Source organism: Dermacentor variabilis, chromosome 6 (genome assembly GCF_050947875.1).
Source record: "Dermacentor variabilis isolate Ectoservices chromosome 6, ASM5094787v1, whole genome shotgun sequence".
Lineage (NCBI taxonomy): Eukaryota > Metazoa > Arthropoda > Arachnida > Ixodida > Ixodidae > Dermacentor > Dermacentor variabilis.
Genome location: NC_134573.1, coordinates 162,620,392 through 162,633,772, shown reverse-complemented (window position 1 = coordinate 162,633,772; position 13,381 = coordinate 162,620,392). Strand labels below are relative to the sequence as shown.

At 43.5% G+C, this 13,381-nt stretch overlaps 1 protein-coding gene across 1 annotated transcript; it reads right to left on the bottom strand.

The window, feature by feature from the left end:
* Positions 1-2,729: 2,729 nt before the first annotated feature.
* On the bottom strand, positions 2,730-6,746 carry LOC142584432 (uncharacterized). The gene is made up of 4 exons (XM_075694583.1): positions 6,658-6,746; positions 3,955-4,879; positions 3,345-3,411; positions 2,730-2,857 (listed from the first exon to the last, which is right to left on the bottom strand). The coding sequence occupies exons 1-3, from the start codon at positions 6,692-6,694 to the stop codon at positions 3,381-3,383; spliced, it is 993 nt and encodes a 330-aa protein (XP_075550698.1). The 5' UTR covers positions 6,695-6,746; the 3' UTR covers positions 2,730-2,857; positions 3,345-3,380.
* Between the last annotated feature and the right edge of the window lie 6,635 nt (positions 6,747-13,381).

Below are 13,381 nucleotides of genomic sequence, written 5' to 3'. Positions count from 1 at the left end.
TCCAATTCCATATTCAGCACATATTATTTGTGTTCAATTTGTATTAAAAAAAGTTTGTATTCGCCCTCCTCTAGAATAAAACAAAAAGAAATTAATCTGCAAGAAAACAATGACTACCAATAGAGCACTAGTGCCACTCGCGTTGCTACAAAAAGTCATTTCTATAACGCTTCCGAAAAGGCTAATAGATCCATGGAAATCGCTGGCAATTGCCTAGTAGCCCCAATTAATTATCCATCCATTTGTCAGCGAGCTGAGAACGACTGACCTGTACGGTGAAGAATCTGAAGCATTTATTGATATCTCCTGGTCAAGCTATCAAAATGCTGATGAATGTGCGAAAGTCCCAGCTCAGTTACCCTTTTCATGTTTTCCTTAGGGTGCTGAATGTGCCATCGCGCTTTTGTTATCCGAGGCGAACTGGGAAGTGTTGGAGACGGTACTTTGGTGCGTAGCTTCTATCGCGCCACTTATTTCCTGCCGAACATTCGCTTTCTGGTTCATTTCTCTCGGAGCTCATCACCGGTAAGCAGATTCCTTCGTTTTATGAGAAAAAACGATATTACTAGAACAAAAACACAAGTCAGTCACACCCTGCCGCAAAAAAAAAAAAAAAAAAAAAAAAAGAGGAATGAAACAGAAAAGTGCCCAGAAAGTGCACTTAGGAGAGGCCTCAGCAACGCAAGACGAAAACTGGGTAATAAAGGATATTGGCAAATTAATGAAGAGGACAAAAGTCTTCCTATCTCAGAAAGCGCGAGGAACCGTGTAATTCGTTGAGGACGACGACACTTCTGCAGTTCCCGCTGGCCGGAAGGAAACGGTGTCGCCAGCGTGGAAGCGAGGAACCTTGATAGACAAGAACAAGCGCGGTCATCTTGTGTCGAAGCCGGAAATAGTAGAAGGAAAGAAAACAAACTAAATTATGTAAGAAAAAAAAAAAAATACGCGGCACGTACAGTGTCGCCAACACGATCGGTAAGGATAAAGACCAAGGAAAACAGGGATGTTCTTGCTGTGTTCGGCGAAGAAGGGTCGCCACACAGATTCACTAACGAAGAGCTGCTGTCATAGAAGACGATAAAAGGGTCTTTCTTGCGCGTCATGAACGTTTTGGAACAAAGTACGAGCAGATATTTAATAGTTGCTAAAACAGTAAGCGTAATTGTTGCTAATGACTCATATATATAATTGACCCTCCTGATTAAATGCATTTTATTTCCCGGCTACGCTACAAAAGCGCTGCTGGCGTTTTTGATATCTACATGCCTTAACAAAACTTTCTGAATAGTTTTGTTGTGTATGTGTTCCTTTGTTGGTCGATATGTTTTTGTGAGTTCGTGTGATTACCGGGATTATCCCCCAGCACCTCGAGAAGCATCCTAGGCAATCAGCTAGGCTAAGAATGTCAGCTTATCATTAAAAGGCGAATCTGTGTTCCCGCAGAGAGTCCAAGAAATACGAATCTGCCTTTTTTTTTCCTTGAACAGAAGATGCTGTGATAGAATGCATTTTTCCAAGTGAGGATTTGCATAGCTCGCATGCCACGATAAAGGAGCTGAGTCTGATGAGAAGTCGGCTGTAGGTGTAGGGACGAACGTCTTCACTACTTCACGGCTGCCAGAAGAAAATTAAATAATTGAATTGTCACCGTAAATATAAGTGAAATGCGACAAGAGCATCGTTTTTGTGAGCACGACGGATTTCTTGAGTGGCAAATTTTGATGCGAGACCTCGGGGCGAAGTCCATGTGTTCTGTATTAGGCCCGGTGCGCTTTGTTTGTTCTAGCAATACATGTCGTCCTTTTCCATGGTAGAAGTTGCAACCAGTTCTAGCTATACCTTCGCGTGGTACTTACTGCGCCCAGGATCGCGTGCACTGAGCTTTCAGCTCCTTTCGACAACGATATGGGGGGGGAGATGATCCTGAAATTCCTATGAAATTGTAGCTTTTAAGACACACTGTCAGAAAATGAAGCGTAGACGTATACATGAAGGTATTCCAGCAATGAACGCGCACTCGTTCAAACCACGTGGTTCAGTGGACGGACAATCGGAAATGAGAATCCGCAATTAGGTGAACCTAGGTTTTTTTTTCCCTATCGCTATATTAATCATACGGACGCTCGACGCACATTTTCACCGTCACCGTTAGTGTAGGCGTTGCCGTCGCCGTTGGCGTGATGTCCTGCTATCGACGACACGCGCTGAGAGCCTTCCAGAGGCGCGAATTGCCTTCAGCTCACACTCGGCTCCATTGCCTCTTGCGGAGCCAAGGCAGCGTTCTGGCCTTCACTCCTTGCATGAGCGTCGCGCCCATGGATGCTGCGTTCAAGCGCAGCAGCTGTGTGCATGGTACACACCGTGGGGAACGTGAAGCTAAATTCATGTAATACTTTCTTTGGACGCTAACCGACGCTGACGATATTCCTTCGATATCGTATCGTGCCCCATCGAGATGCGGCACCACGCAACGCCAGCGTTCTCAGACGTCTCAGCAGCGCGCTAAACATTGCTAGCGCCGACAGTTTGTTTAGAAGACCCAGTGTGCATCGCAGTGATAAGCCAACAAGCTCCGTCTCCAATCATCCCGCCTGAGATTCTCGAAGTTCTCAATATTGGACGTCTCTTCTCGAACACAGGCGACACTGTGTGAGATCCCGGCAAAGCGTGGCCACCTCTGCCGGTGATTATTCCATTCTTCAAAACAAGGCGACAACACATCAATAGAAATTTGGAACATCATATTTATTGCTGAGTCGTCCTAAAGTAGGATGGCGAACTTGCGAAGTGTGCATTTATCGCGTTGATAGTATTTCTAGTCCTTTGAAATTATTAGGGAGCCACTACGTGGAACCTGAAACAGATAGAAATGTGCGTTGAATTAGTTTCTTCTTTAAGAACGGGCGCGTTAGCTCAGCCTTAAAAACAACAATCGGCTTTCATTAGGTGGCTAGACCTCGCATTCTGCATATATAAAAGAATAAAATATTTAGAAATTGTGCTAATGAAAAAGGTAAAGACATAGCTTTGCAAGGCAAACTGAAGGCGAGAATGGCTACCAACGTGAGGCCTTGTCGCAAGCTTTGTATTTGTTTAAGTAATGATCGTTTGCCTTTAAGCAACGTGTAAAATGATCCAAACAACTCTTCTACAGATTTGCTTAAATAAACACAGACCTTACAGATATCAGTTATGTTAGAGTAGAGCGATTCCGGGCAATATATTAGAAGTGGTTATAGCAGAGTGGTAATATAGTAGCCGTTATATGGAAGAGTGGTAATAAGAGTGGTTATATGTCAGGAGTGGCTATGAAATGTTGTTCTTGAATGAAGAATACTTACTCTGGTATCCTTAATATGTCTAGGATTGTTGATCAATCATAACTGGTTAGATGAAGCAGAGGGTGAGCTAAAAAGTAAACAATAGAACAGTGCATTTAGCCTTGTAGACAAGAAAGCTCGCACAGCAATCTGCTTTGCGAGTGGTTATGCGGCAAACGCTCTAGTAGACACTTTTTATAATATACACGTGAACACTTCTTTATTGCACATCGTAGGTGGACCTGGTAACCGTGCGGCATTTCGATCGAGTCGCAGTCACGTGTGAGTGAGAGACGTTAATGTGGCTTTAACGGCACAAATTTCCTTTTGGTCCTTATGAACCTTTCCTCAAGCTTTAGAAAATTCATCTTACTGCGGTACCTGCATACAGCCTACGAGATGATACTCATTGGTCTAAGCAAACTACCAAAATACATTACTTCACTAACACTTCACATTACTTCAATTATACACTAACACGCTGGTACAATAAGAAAGTAAACAGGGATGTGCTTAAACAAGACAAAGTTTGTTCATTGAATCCAATTTTTTTCCCTCTCTCTCATGGACTATGTCTGAAAATTTCTAAGACGAGGAATAGAATGTATAACACTGGCTAAAGTGAGCTTACCTGGAGCTTCTAGAGCCAGCATTTCCAGTTGCTCCCGCACTTCGGGAAGATCCAGTTCTACCATAGCTGCTTCCCAAACGGCTAGGGCCGAAGCTAAATCCGTGGCCCGGCTGGGCACCAAAGTAGCTTTGGCCAGGGAAGGCGTAAAACCCAGAGGGGCCACCGAAACCACCGAAGTTGCCGCCAAAGTGGCCTCCGTAGCCTCCAAGGCCAGAATCAAAACCGGAGCCATAGCCGGGGCCATAGCCGGAACCATAGCCGGAGCCGTAGCCAGAGCCATAGCCATAGCCGCCAAAAGGAGCAAAACCAGCACCATAATAACCTCCGTCGCCGACGCCGTTGCCGAAGCCGTTGCCGTAGAAGCCATTGAAGCCGCCGTTTCCGTAATATGCGGGGCCATAAGCGGGTCCACTAAAGAAACCATAGCCTCCAGGGTACGACGAACCAAACGAGCTTCCACTCGGAACTATGCCAAACGATCCTGTAGAGCCGGGTCGTCCCGCGGGTCCAGCATTAGATCCAAGAGACCCGGAACTGCCAAAGGAGGACGAGACAGAACTTCCGGGAAGTACGCTTGGCAATGAAGGAAAACCTCCACTAAACCCTGTTCCGAATCCTCCCGATGTGCTCACGGAGGGAAAGCTTGAGCTGACACCGGAGCCAGATCCGGCGGGGCCTACTCCACTTCCAGAGCCAAATCCCACGGAGCTTACTCCACTTCCAAAGCCGGATCCGGCGGTGCCTACTCCACTTCCAAAGCTTACTCCGGGGAATGATGCGGAGAACGGTCCGTGGGCACTGGAAGGTCTGGCCGGGCGACCGAAGCCGCTTCCGGTGACTCCAGCGCCAGGGACTCCATTGCCGAGGCCGCCAACTTGAACGTCCACCTTCGAAGAGGGACGTGGCCCAGCGTACGCCAGGGAGGCTGAAATGAAGTAAAGAAAAAAAAAACAGGCAAATATGAACTTCCTCATTACCGAACTCATGGCCCAGCCTTCAGTCCATACTACATCCGGTAGTCAGCTCAAAGCCCGTTTACTCCACAAAAACCGCTGTGTTGTCACTTATATGAATACTCTATCGTTGTTTAACGTGGGCGGCCCATTTATTCTTTATTCATATCGAATTGAAGTGACTTTTACAGCTGCAAGGACGCAAAGTACATAAGCGCTCGAGCCAAGAGGTTTTCGTGCTGAAATAATGATTACGAGCACAAGAGCTCTTTTCCCTTCCATGGTCGTGGTTTTTGCGCACTAAAAAAGTTTGGTCATTAAATACCAATTAGCATGATCTCTCACATTGGAAAATTTTACAGCAAAAGTCTTTGGCACATACAGTATGCTTCACAGAGCTGGTAGAAAGGAACGCTGAGAAATAAATAAACATTTAACCGTACACTACCTTCCGTACTTTCCTCCTACTTCCTACCTCCGTAACACGGCGTCTATCAAAATATACACTTGGTTCATTATTTTTTTTCATTTAAATCTGTTTCTTCTATTTTCTTTTTTTCTTGAGGCTTTCTTCAAGAAACTGTAGCTGTTACGTATACCACGAAAACTAGCGTTCTTTCCCTTAAGCAAGGTGGATAGGTGCACATTAGCTGCCACAAACATTTCCAAAATAATTTGCGCAATTACTTAAAATTTGCCAATTTCCGTTCTGATGCATTACCTTTACATCGCATGTCGCAATTTTGCAAGCTCAGCTATTTTTACAATTTAGGCCACATGTTGCAAGTCGGGCAATAAAGTTATGTCTGCCTATCGCAAATTATAACAGTAGCACTCATTTCGTGATATTCAACGTTACGATATGCCATGACGTTTCATTGAACTTTTCCAAAGGATTCATCTGGCCGTTCAGTTCGATTTTTGCGCGTAAGAGGTTAACTCCGCATTTAGATTCTCCTGGCAATAAATGCTGACTGATTATTGTGATCGGGAAGTTCTCATTGCACGTATAATAGACTTGGACGAAAAACAACTTCTACCTTCTACAAGAATTCCAGAAATTTTGCAGCCTGTAAAAAACTTCCGAAGACGCCAATGCTGCCAATATATTTGCGCAACCGTTTATAAATATCAGCCATGGTTTTTCGTGGGGGCTGCAGAAAATCATTCGTAAGGAAGTTGCACATTTGTACCCGAATTCACGCACCCCTCCCCACATAGTGTTCTGTTCGCCTTGATAAGCTTCCTCCCTCGCACAGTATCTTAAAAAGAAACAGAAAAAGTGTCCTACAATAAAATCAGAATTCCGATACTCCATGCAGAAAATTCTGCTGACTGTCTTTAAGTGCAATAGGACTGGTCGAACATTCAATAGCCTTGCGTCCAATAGCGTAGAGTCTTACCAGCATCTGTTGCCTTTGAATATACCGAAAATGTTATCGCATCCCATCAGTTACGGCACAGCCCGTGGTACACAAACACACGCCACATTTTAGAAAGTAAAATTATTTTGGCATAGACACTGCATGTGGCGGCAAATGCTTTTTTCGAGCAGCCGAACCCACAAATCGTATAGTAGGGTGAATGATCAGAGAGGGGGAACACTTGAATGTGAGCCTTTACGTTGGCTTTAGCGATAAATGCTCCGGAAAAAATGCATCCCGTGAGCATTGAGCGTAGAGGATCTTAAGCTGCTGCTTAAGATTCCTAAGACAAACTGCTGCGAAATCACAAAGTTCCATAACCTCACCAGCGGATAGGAGAGCAATGGCAACGAAGGCCTTCATGGCTGCTGTGTTGTGCCGGGACGGCTGTTACTTGACGACTTGCGCAAGTGTGAATTCTGGACTGCGGGCGTCGGTTTTTATATGGTGCTCTGGGCCCGAGTTCCGAAAGCGGTAGTCACGTGACGGTGCTTCTTTTATCCTTCGTTATGTGTTTTAATGTTTTTTTTTCACCAAATTTCGATTTAGTTCTCTCAATTTCGGGAAATTTGGACAATGTTCATTATTCGCGCTGGAATGGGCCGCTGTTTCGTGACGTCTCAGAGAGGGCACTGTTGTCATAGAAGAGCGTGACCTTCCTTCCTTTCGGAACCGTAAACGCTACGGACGCGTTTTCAACGTATACGTATGCTGTCGTCGGAAATACAATGCCCACCCCGTGCGTGCTTGGACAACACAATACTCAAGCTTGTTACTCTTGGTTATTGATGTCCCGTCAGCAACGCTGAAACAAGCGTGCATTGTCCGATAACAGCGGGTAGCAACAGAATCCGCCTGAGTCTGGATTCGACAGTTCGGTAGCTTCTTTTTTTTTTCTTTATGCTGTTCATTAATGTATAGTAAATATCACCTTCAAGTTCAGTAAATGGCTGGTTCAGTGTTCACTGCAATGAAAACGTGCACTCGCTTCCAATATTTGCTGTAACATGGTGCCCGTGATTGAAGAGGCTCCAAGACTTCACCGCGGCACTGACGCAGAAGCAGATGGGGAAAGTGAATACCATTCCAATGACTGGTATTTGTTACACCAAGTTCCTGCATTTCGGCACCGCCGTGATATCTTGGAGGCCCTTCGAACATGGGCACTATGATGCAGCTCATATTGAACGCGACTATACGCACCCTCGAGTCCCTCGTTCTTTCGGTCTCCTATTTTTTTTCCCAAGGTTTTCATAATTTGAGCCACAGAACGCCGGATAATCTTGCACCCTCCCTTTTGATTTATGACTTCCAATTTCAGATCACAGAAAAAGTGTAGTTGTTAGTTAATAGTAACTCTCGCGTTTAAAAGGCGCTGGTGGTCTGTTACTTTTGTAGGCTGCAATGCAGTATATAGGCCACAAACTTTTACGGAAGATGGGATTTGCGAACAACATGAATTCCCGGGACGCCTCAGCATATAGCCTCCAATCCCAAGTTTCAACTTGTAGTATATATACTTAGCGACCTATTCATATTTATCCATTCAGTTACTGCCGACATGTCATAATAGAGTGGAAATTCATATTTCTCGTGAAAGACGAGTTACATAAGCCTTTATTGTCGACTGCACATGCGTGGGGCCCGAGTATATGGGTTGGCTAATAACTTCGCTCACTTTTGCGCGTAGGCAAAATGTGTTTTTCGCAGGTGTACGTTGCCACCCCTACTCGTACATAATCCCCGACAAACTGGAAATATGGTTGGGAGAGAAATATGGTTGATGCTGCAAATTCATTTGCTAAGAGCAAGGAAGGTTCTCTGCACTGAAGACTGGTGCAGTGCAGTAAATTACGTTTCTGCTTCCTGTTTGCACTCGCACGATAGCCTCTTCCAACCCTGTAGTGTATGACGATGTTTTTTTTAACTCCTTGTTTCAATCGATGGTTTCAATATATTCAGCAGCGCAGGTCTTGATAAAGTTTCGCAAAATACAAACATTTATTCTTTCGTAATACTAGAGACAATTTTCATTATAAATGTGTATGTAAACGAAGTTGGCGTTATGCGTGATACTGGATACTCATTTCCGCTTAGGTAAACAGTAGACAGCAAAATAAGCCGGCTTAAACAAGCAAGAAAGCAAGCAAGCAAGCAAGCAAGCAAACAAGATGGAATACTGCAACAAATACAAATAAATGTCAAAACTTACTAAGCCATGGTTCACAGAAAGTTCGAGTTAGCACATTGTACACAACACGCATAATTTGCACAAGTAATGACAGATCGTAAAAGAAAAAAAAATAACTGAATACAAGTAACGGCACAATCGCATGCGGTCCACATGCAATCATTGCAGAAGTGTATTTTTCTGAATGATTGAGGAGGGTGGAGGGGGGGTGAAATGTGTTCCCCTACAGAAATCGGGTTACACTCATTCGCCCCTTAAATACATGCAAACACCTCCAACCCTGCAGACTTCATGAACGTATTATCTATTCTAACTAGAGTAGCCTCCCTTTCCTATAATCAAATTCGTTCTCTTCCGCTTGCCAGCGCAGTTTCAGGAAGTTATGTTCTTCTGAGACCCCGTTAGTGACTTTTTACCAACAACCTATTTAGACCTCTCGAACAAAATATCAGGATAGGTTGTTATTTGCTAGGCTTCACTAAGACTTTTTGCAGGGTATCCCACAGCTTACCCCTTTTAGCATTGAGCAAACTAAATATTGATCCTCATATTCTAGGCTGAATACAGTGTTCTTCGACTAACTTCTCATGCGGCGAGACGTCCGCGCGAACGACTATCATTTGCCTGCTTTTCCTGTCACTTCATATGTGCCGCAAGGTTCCATTTTGGCTCAGTTGCTATTTCTTACATAGTCCAATAATGACTTACCTGACAATTTGAACTCTTCCGTCCAGCTATTTGCTATTAAACTATTCGCTCTTATTCGTTAAGCTATTCGCTATTATTATAAGCGCTTGTGATGTGGTTTGTATTTCTTTGTCTCCGTCCAAGTCGCGCTGCGCCTTTTGAATATTCGCCATTTGTCGTTGATTACGTGTTGTGTCCAGAAATTAACCGAACAAGCGCTGTTTGGAACACCTGCATGAAACTATCAAGTCAAGCTTAGAGGAGGTATCTTTTTTAAACTGTAAATATATTTTATTAAAAAAAGGCATAAGTGTAGCTAAAATTGAGTTTATGGAGAGAAGTTCCTAAGTAAAGTGACATGTGCATTCTTGCTAATGACGTGAATTTCAGAAGACTGAGTAAGAAAAAAGTAATTACTTTCTCTTTTATTAGTGCCTTGAGACCAGCTGTCTAAATTACAAATTTAGAGTCAGTCAGATTTTTAGTGCACCCACCTTTTTTTTAAATCTTTAAGATCGCACATAATACGATCGATTCGTCAGCGTATTTCAACGGTAAATTCAGGTAGCCCAGAAACATATAAGGCGGCACACGTTATCACAGCATATGGAAACATCCCGTGACGAAATGCGAGGCGTAGATTGAAACTGATGTTCACGGCAGTCGCGGCAGCTACTGATACGCCGCGCTTTGCATGGCAAGCATGTGCGGATGTGTACTGTGTGTGGATATGCCGCGACAAGCATCATTTGAACTTCGTCCCACAATTCTTTACGGGGCGTGTCCACGAGGCCTAGCAGCGGGACGTGCTCAGTTTCAATATTGCCTCGATTGAGCTTTGAAGTTCGATGATGAATGTCTCGAATTAGGTGCGTCTTTCAAAATTTAAAAGGAAATTGTGGTGCATTAAAATGTGACTACCTGCTAAATTTACCGTTTAGGCAACCACCCCCAAGGCACCAAGAAAGAAGATTAAATTATTATACTTCTTTATTATGCCTTCTGGAGCTCACGTTATAGGTAGAGAGAGGACTGAAACCACCTTCCCGCCTCCATCGCTGCCATCTGTGAAATCACTCATTTCAAAAAGATTGTCAACTGCTTCACGTGTACTCATCACTGATCTCTGCAATGCCCTCGGGCCTCGAGAGTATGCAAATAAATAAATCTGCGGCAAAGTATGCCAGCATCGCATAGGAACTTCCTTGCAAAAACGCCACGTTTTTGTATCTGTATAATCTGTATAGTCTAAAGAAAAAGATCATGTATATAATTTCACTTTCATATCATGCCAGGTGGAACAACAAGAAAAAAAAGGAATTCAGAAGATGCTGCTCTCCTGAATGTATGGTATAGAAATGATTTCAAGTTGGTGTGATAAATAGCTAATGAGTTTTATTATTACCAAATGTAAAAGAATGAGAGTAATCGTTCTTTTTTCTTTTTTTCTTTCTTTCTTTCTTGCTTGCTTAATTTATTTATTTATTTGTTTGTTTGTTTGTTTATTTATTTATTTATTTATTTATTTATTTATGCATTTATTTATTTCTCTATTTCTTTATTTTTTTACTTCAGAGATCCAGCATAGGACATTACATGGGGGGTGGATAAGAACAGCGTTTGAAAATATAATCAGTCGGTGACAAAGAAGCGTTAAGAATTGATTTGAAACAGGTCAAAGAAGTAGTGACGATGAAAGTGCGACTATCATTCCACTCACGAGCTGTATGCACGGAGGAGTGCTCAAATTAACTACGTCAACAGGTGGTTGGTGGACGGAATTCAAATGGCTGCCCTAGCGATGGCGTGGTGCAGGCGAGATGCGCGGATTATTCGCAATGATCCTAGTATTAAACGTACAGCCTTACTAACTAGCCATTAGCCGCTGGCACTTCGTACTTTTTTTCACTTTGCTTGGGGCAGCAAGATACCTTGAAACGTTGCTGCATGCAGCCGCCAAATTCATGAAGGTCTTAGTTTGCAAGTGGTCTTGGCCATTCGAGAGCGCCTCCTTCACCAATAATGCGTGTGTTCAACATAACAGGCCGGTTGCCATCTCCTCTCATGAGGAGCTTTAGCGTAAGAACGTTTCCGTTAATATTAGCCCAGATGAGCCACAACCTTTCGTGGAATGCGCATATTGAACTAATAATTATTGTTGCTACTCGTATGCTCGTATACCTAAGCCGAAGTTCTTCAGTTGTTCCGTCCAACTTCAAGCTCACTTTTGAACAAATCTTTAGTCGTATCAAAATTGGAATATACTTTCTCTAGCTGGGAATCCTTCTAGCGTCGAGCTGACAAACACCACCTAGCGTGTTTGTAATCGCTCAGCTCGTCGCATGCTTTCTAATTAATACCGCTACGCCAAGATCGCATCATTGAAATTAAATTTAGGTTTAATGGTACATCAGTTGCGGAGAAAATGTTCCTGTTCAAGCCTTTTTGATAAAATTTTCTGTAATGAACTAAATCTTAAAGGTGAACTTGTTTTTGGCCTCCAGCCACAATAACCCTTTTAAGGTGAATTTTTCGTCAAGCCTCGCTAACATCTGTTCTATTGTGTTAAAAATTGATTGCTTTGGAGATGCTGAGGCGGCAATTACATCAGCAACTTCAATTTTCATTTTCTAGAGCAAACTCAACAAAATGAATTATACCATAAATAATCAACAAATACCTGAAATCATTACAATGAGGACAATCATAATAATGGTAATGATGCGGAAACGGAGAGTTCGCTCGGTATCTAACACCTGTCCCTGCCGCTACTCAAACGTTGTCGTTTTGAACTATTTCTGCATATGTCCTCCACGTAGAAACATGAATGGGACATATAAACCAAGGAGTACAAACACACATCCCAGAGGGCTTGTATTTGATAATCATTTCGGTATAATTAGGTCACGTGGCGAATAAAAAAAGAACAAAAAAAAAAGAAAGCACACTGCTGCACTTCAAGTTCAGCACTTAACATCTGCCATTTTTTTCTATTTTGCCACAGACAAGCAGAGAATGATAACCGCATTCTCGCCTCTTATCTGCAACCCAAGAAACTCTGCCAGCCCAACACTCTACGAATATACTATGTTAATATCGATAGTTTGAAGAGATCTCGTACCATAGGGCAGTAAATTCGTGTCAAAAGAAAGAAAAGAACTCCGTCGATTAAGAGCAGTTAATAAGTGTCAGATCATTGGGATTTCCTGCAAAGGCGTTGCTCCCAAAAGATGACCAATGCCTCCGTGTGGAAGTCTTGTATGTCTTATTTGGTTGGCATAATTTTCTTCCTTTGGATGTGTATTTCCTGTTAATCACTCCTTTCTTTTATGTGTTCGGGCTACAAGAGTGAGTGAGTGAGTGAGTGAGTGAGTGAGTGAGTGAGTGAGTGAGTGAGTGAGTGAGTGAGTGAGTGAGTGAGTGAGTGAGTGAGCGAGCGAGCGAGTGAGTGAGTGAGTGAGTGAGTGAGTGAGTGAGTGAGTGAGTGAGTGAGTGAGTGAGTGAGTGAGTGAGTGAGTGAGTGAGTGAGTGAGTGAGTGAGTGAGTGAGTGAGTGAGTGAGTGTAGCTATAGCTGCAGCAGCGTTCCTCGAATGCAGTTTTTGTATGGCTCCCTTCCAATTCGATGTCAGCAGCGTTCGGTATGACGTAACGAAGATTCAGTATAGGCTACAGGAGCGTACATATTGGCTCGTCCAAAGTTATTGTTCATTGTGTCTATACATGCGCTGACTCAGCGGCGTTGCCATTCCGCTTTTCAGTATGCCACAGGATTGAATTTCGGCAGCGGCGGTAACGCTCCGACTTAAGTAGATTGTAAAGGCGTACCTATCCTGATACTGGTGAGCCCTGTAAGGTTAAACTTTACTAGCACTGGTACTGCCTATGACTGGGAGTCGCGTTCACGGACTCTTACACTTTCTTTATGGGAATGACAAAAAGTCCGACAGTCAACACCTGTTCCCGTGAGGAAATCGTGGAACACCTGTTTTGCACCTGTTCTTGATATGACGTCCAACGCCTCTCCATCCAGACAGCGATAAACAGGCTGGACTGTGAACAATACTTGAGGCTGTGGTCAAGGTGAAAGATTTTGACAATGACCACACCACCGCTGACGCAACAAGTTATTCGCGCTCTGTGGCACTTCTTGATGTGCACCAGCCTGAGCGAC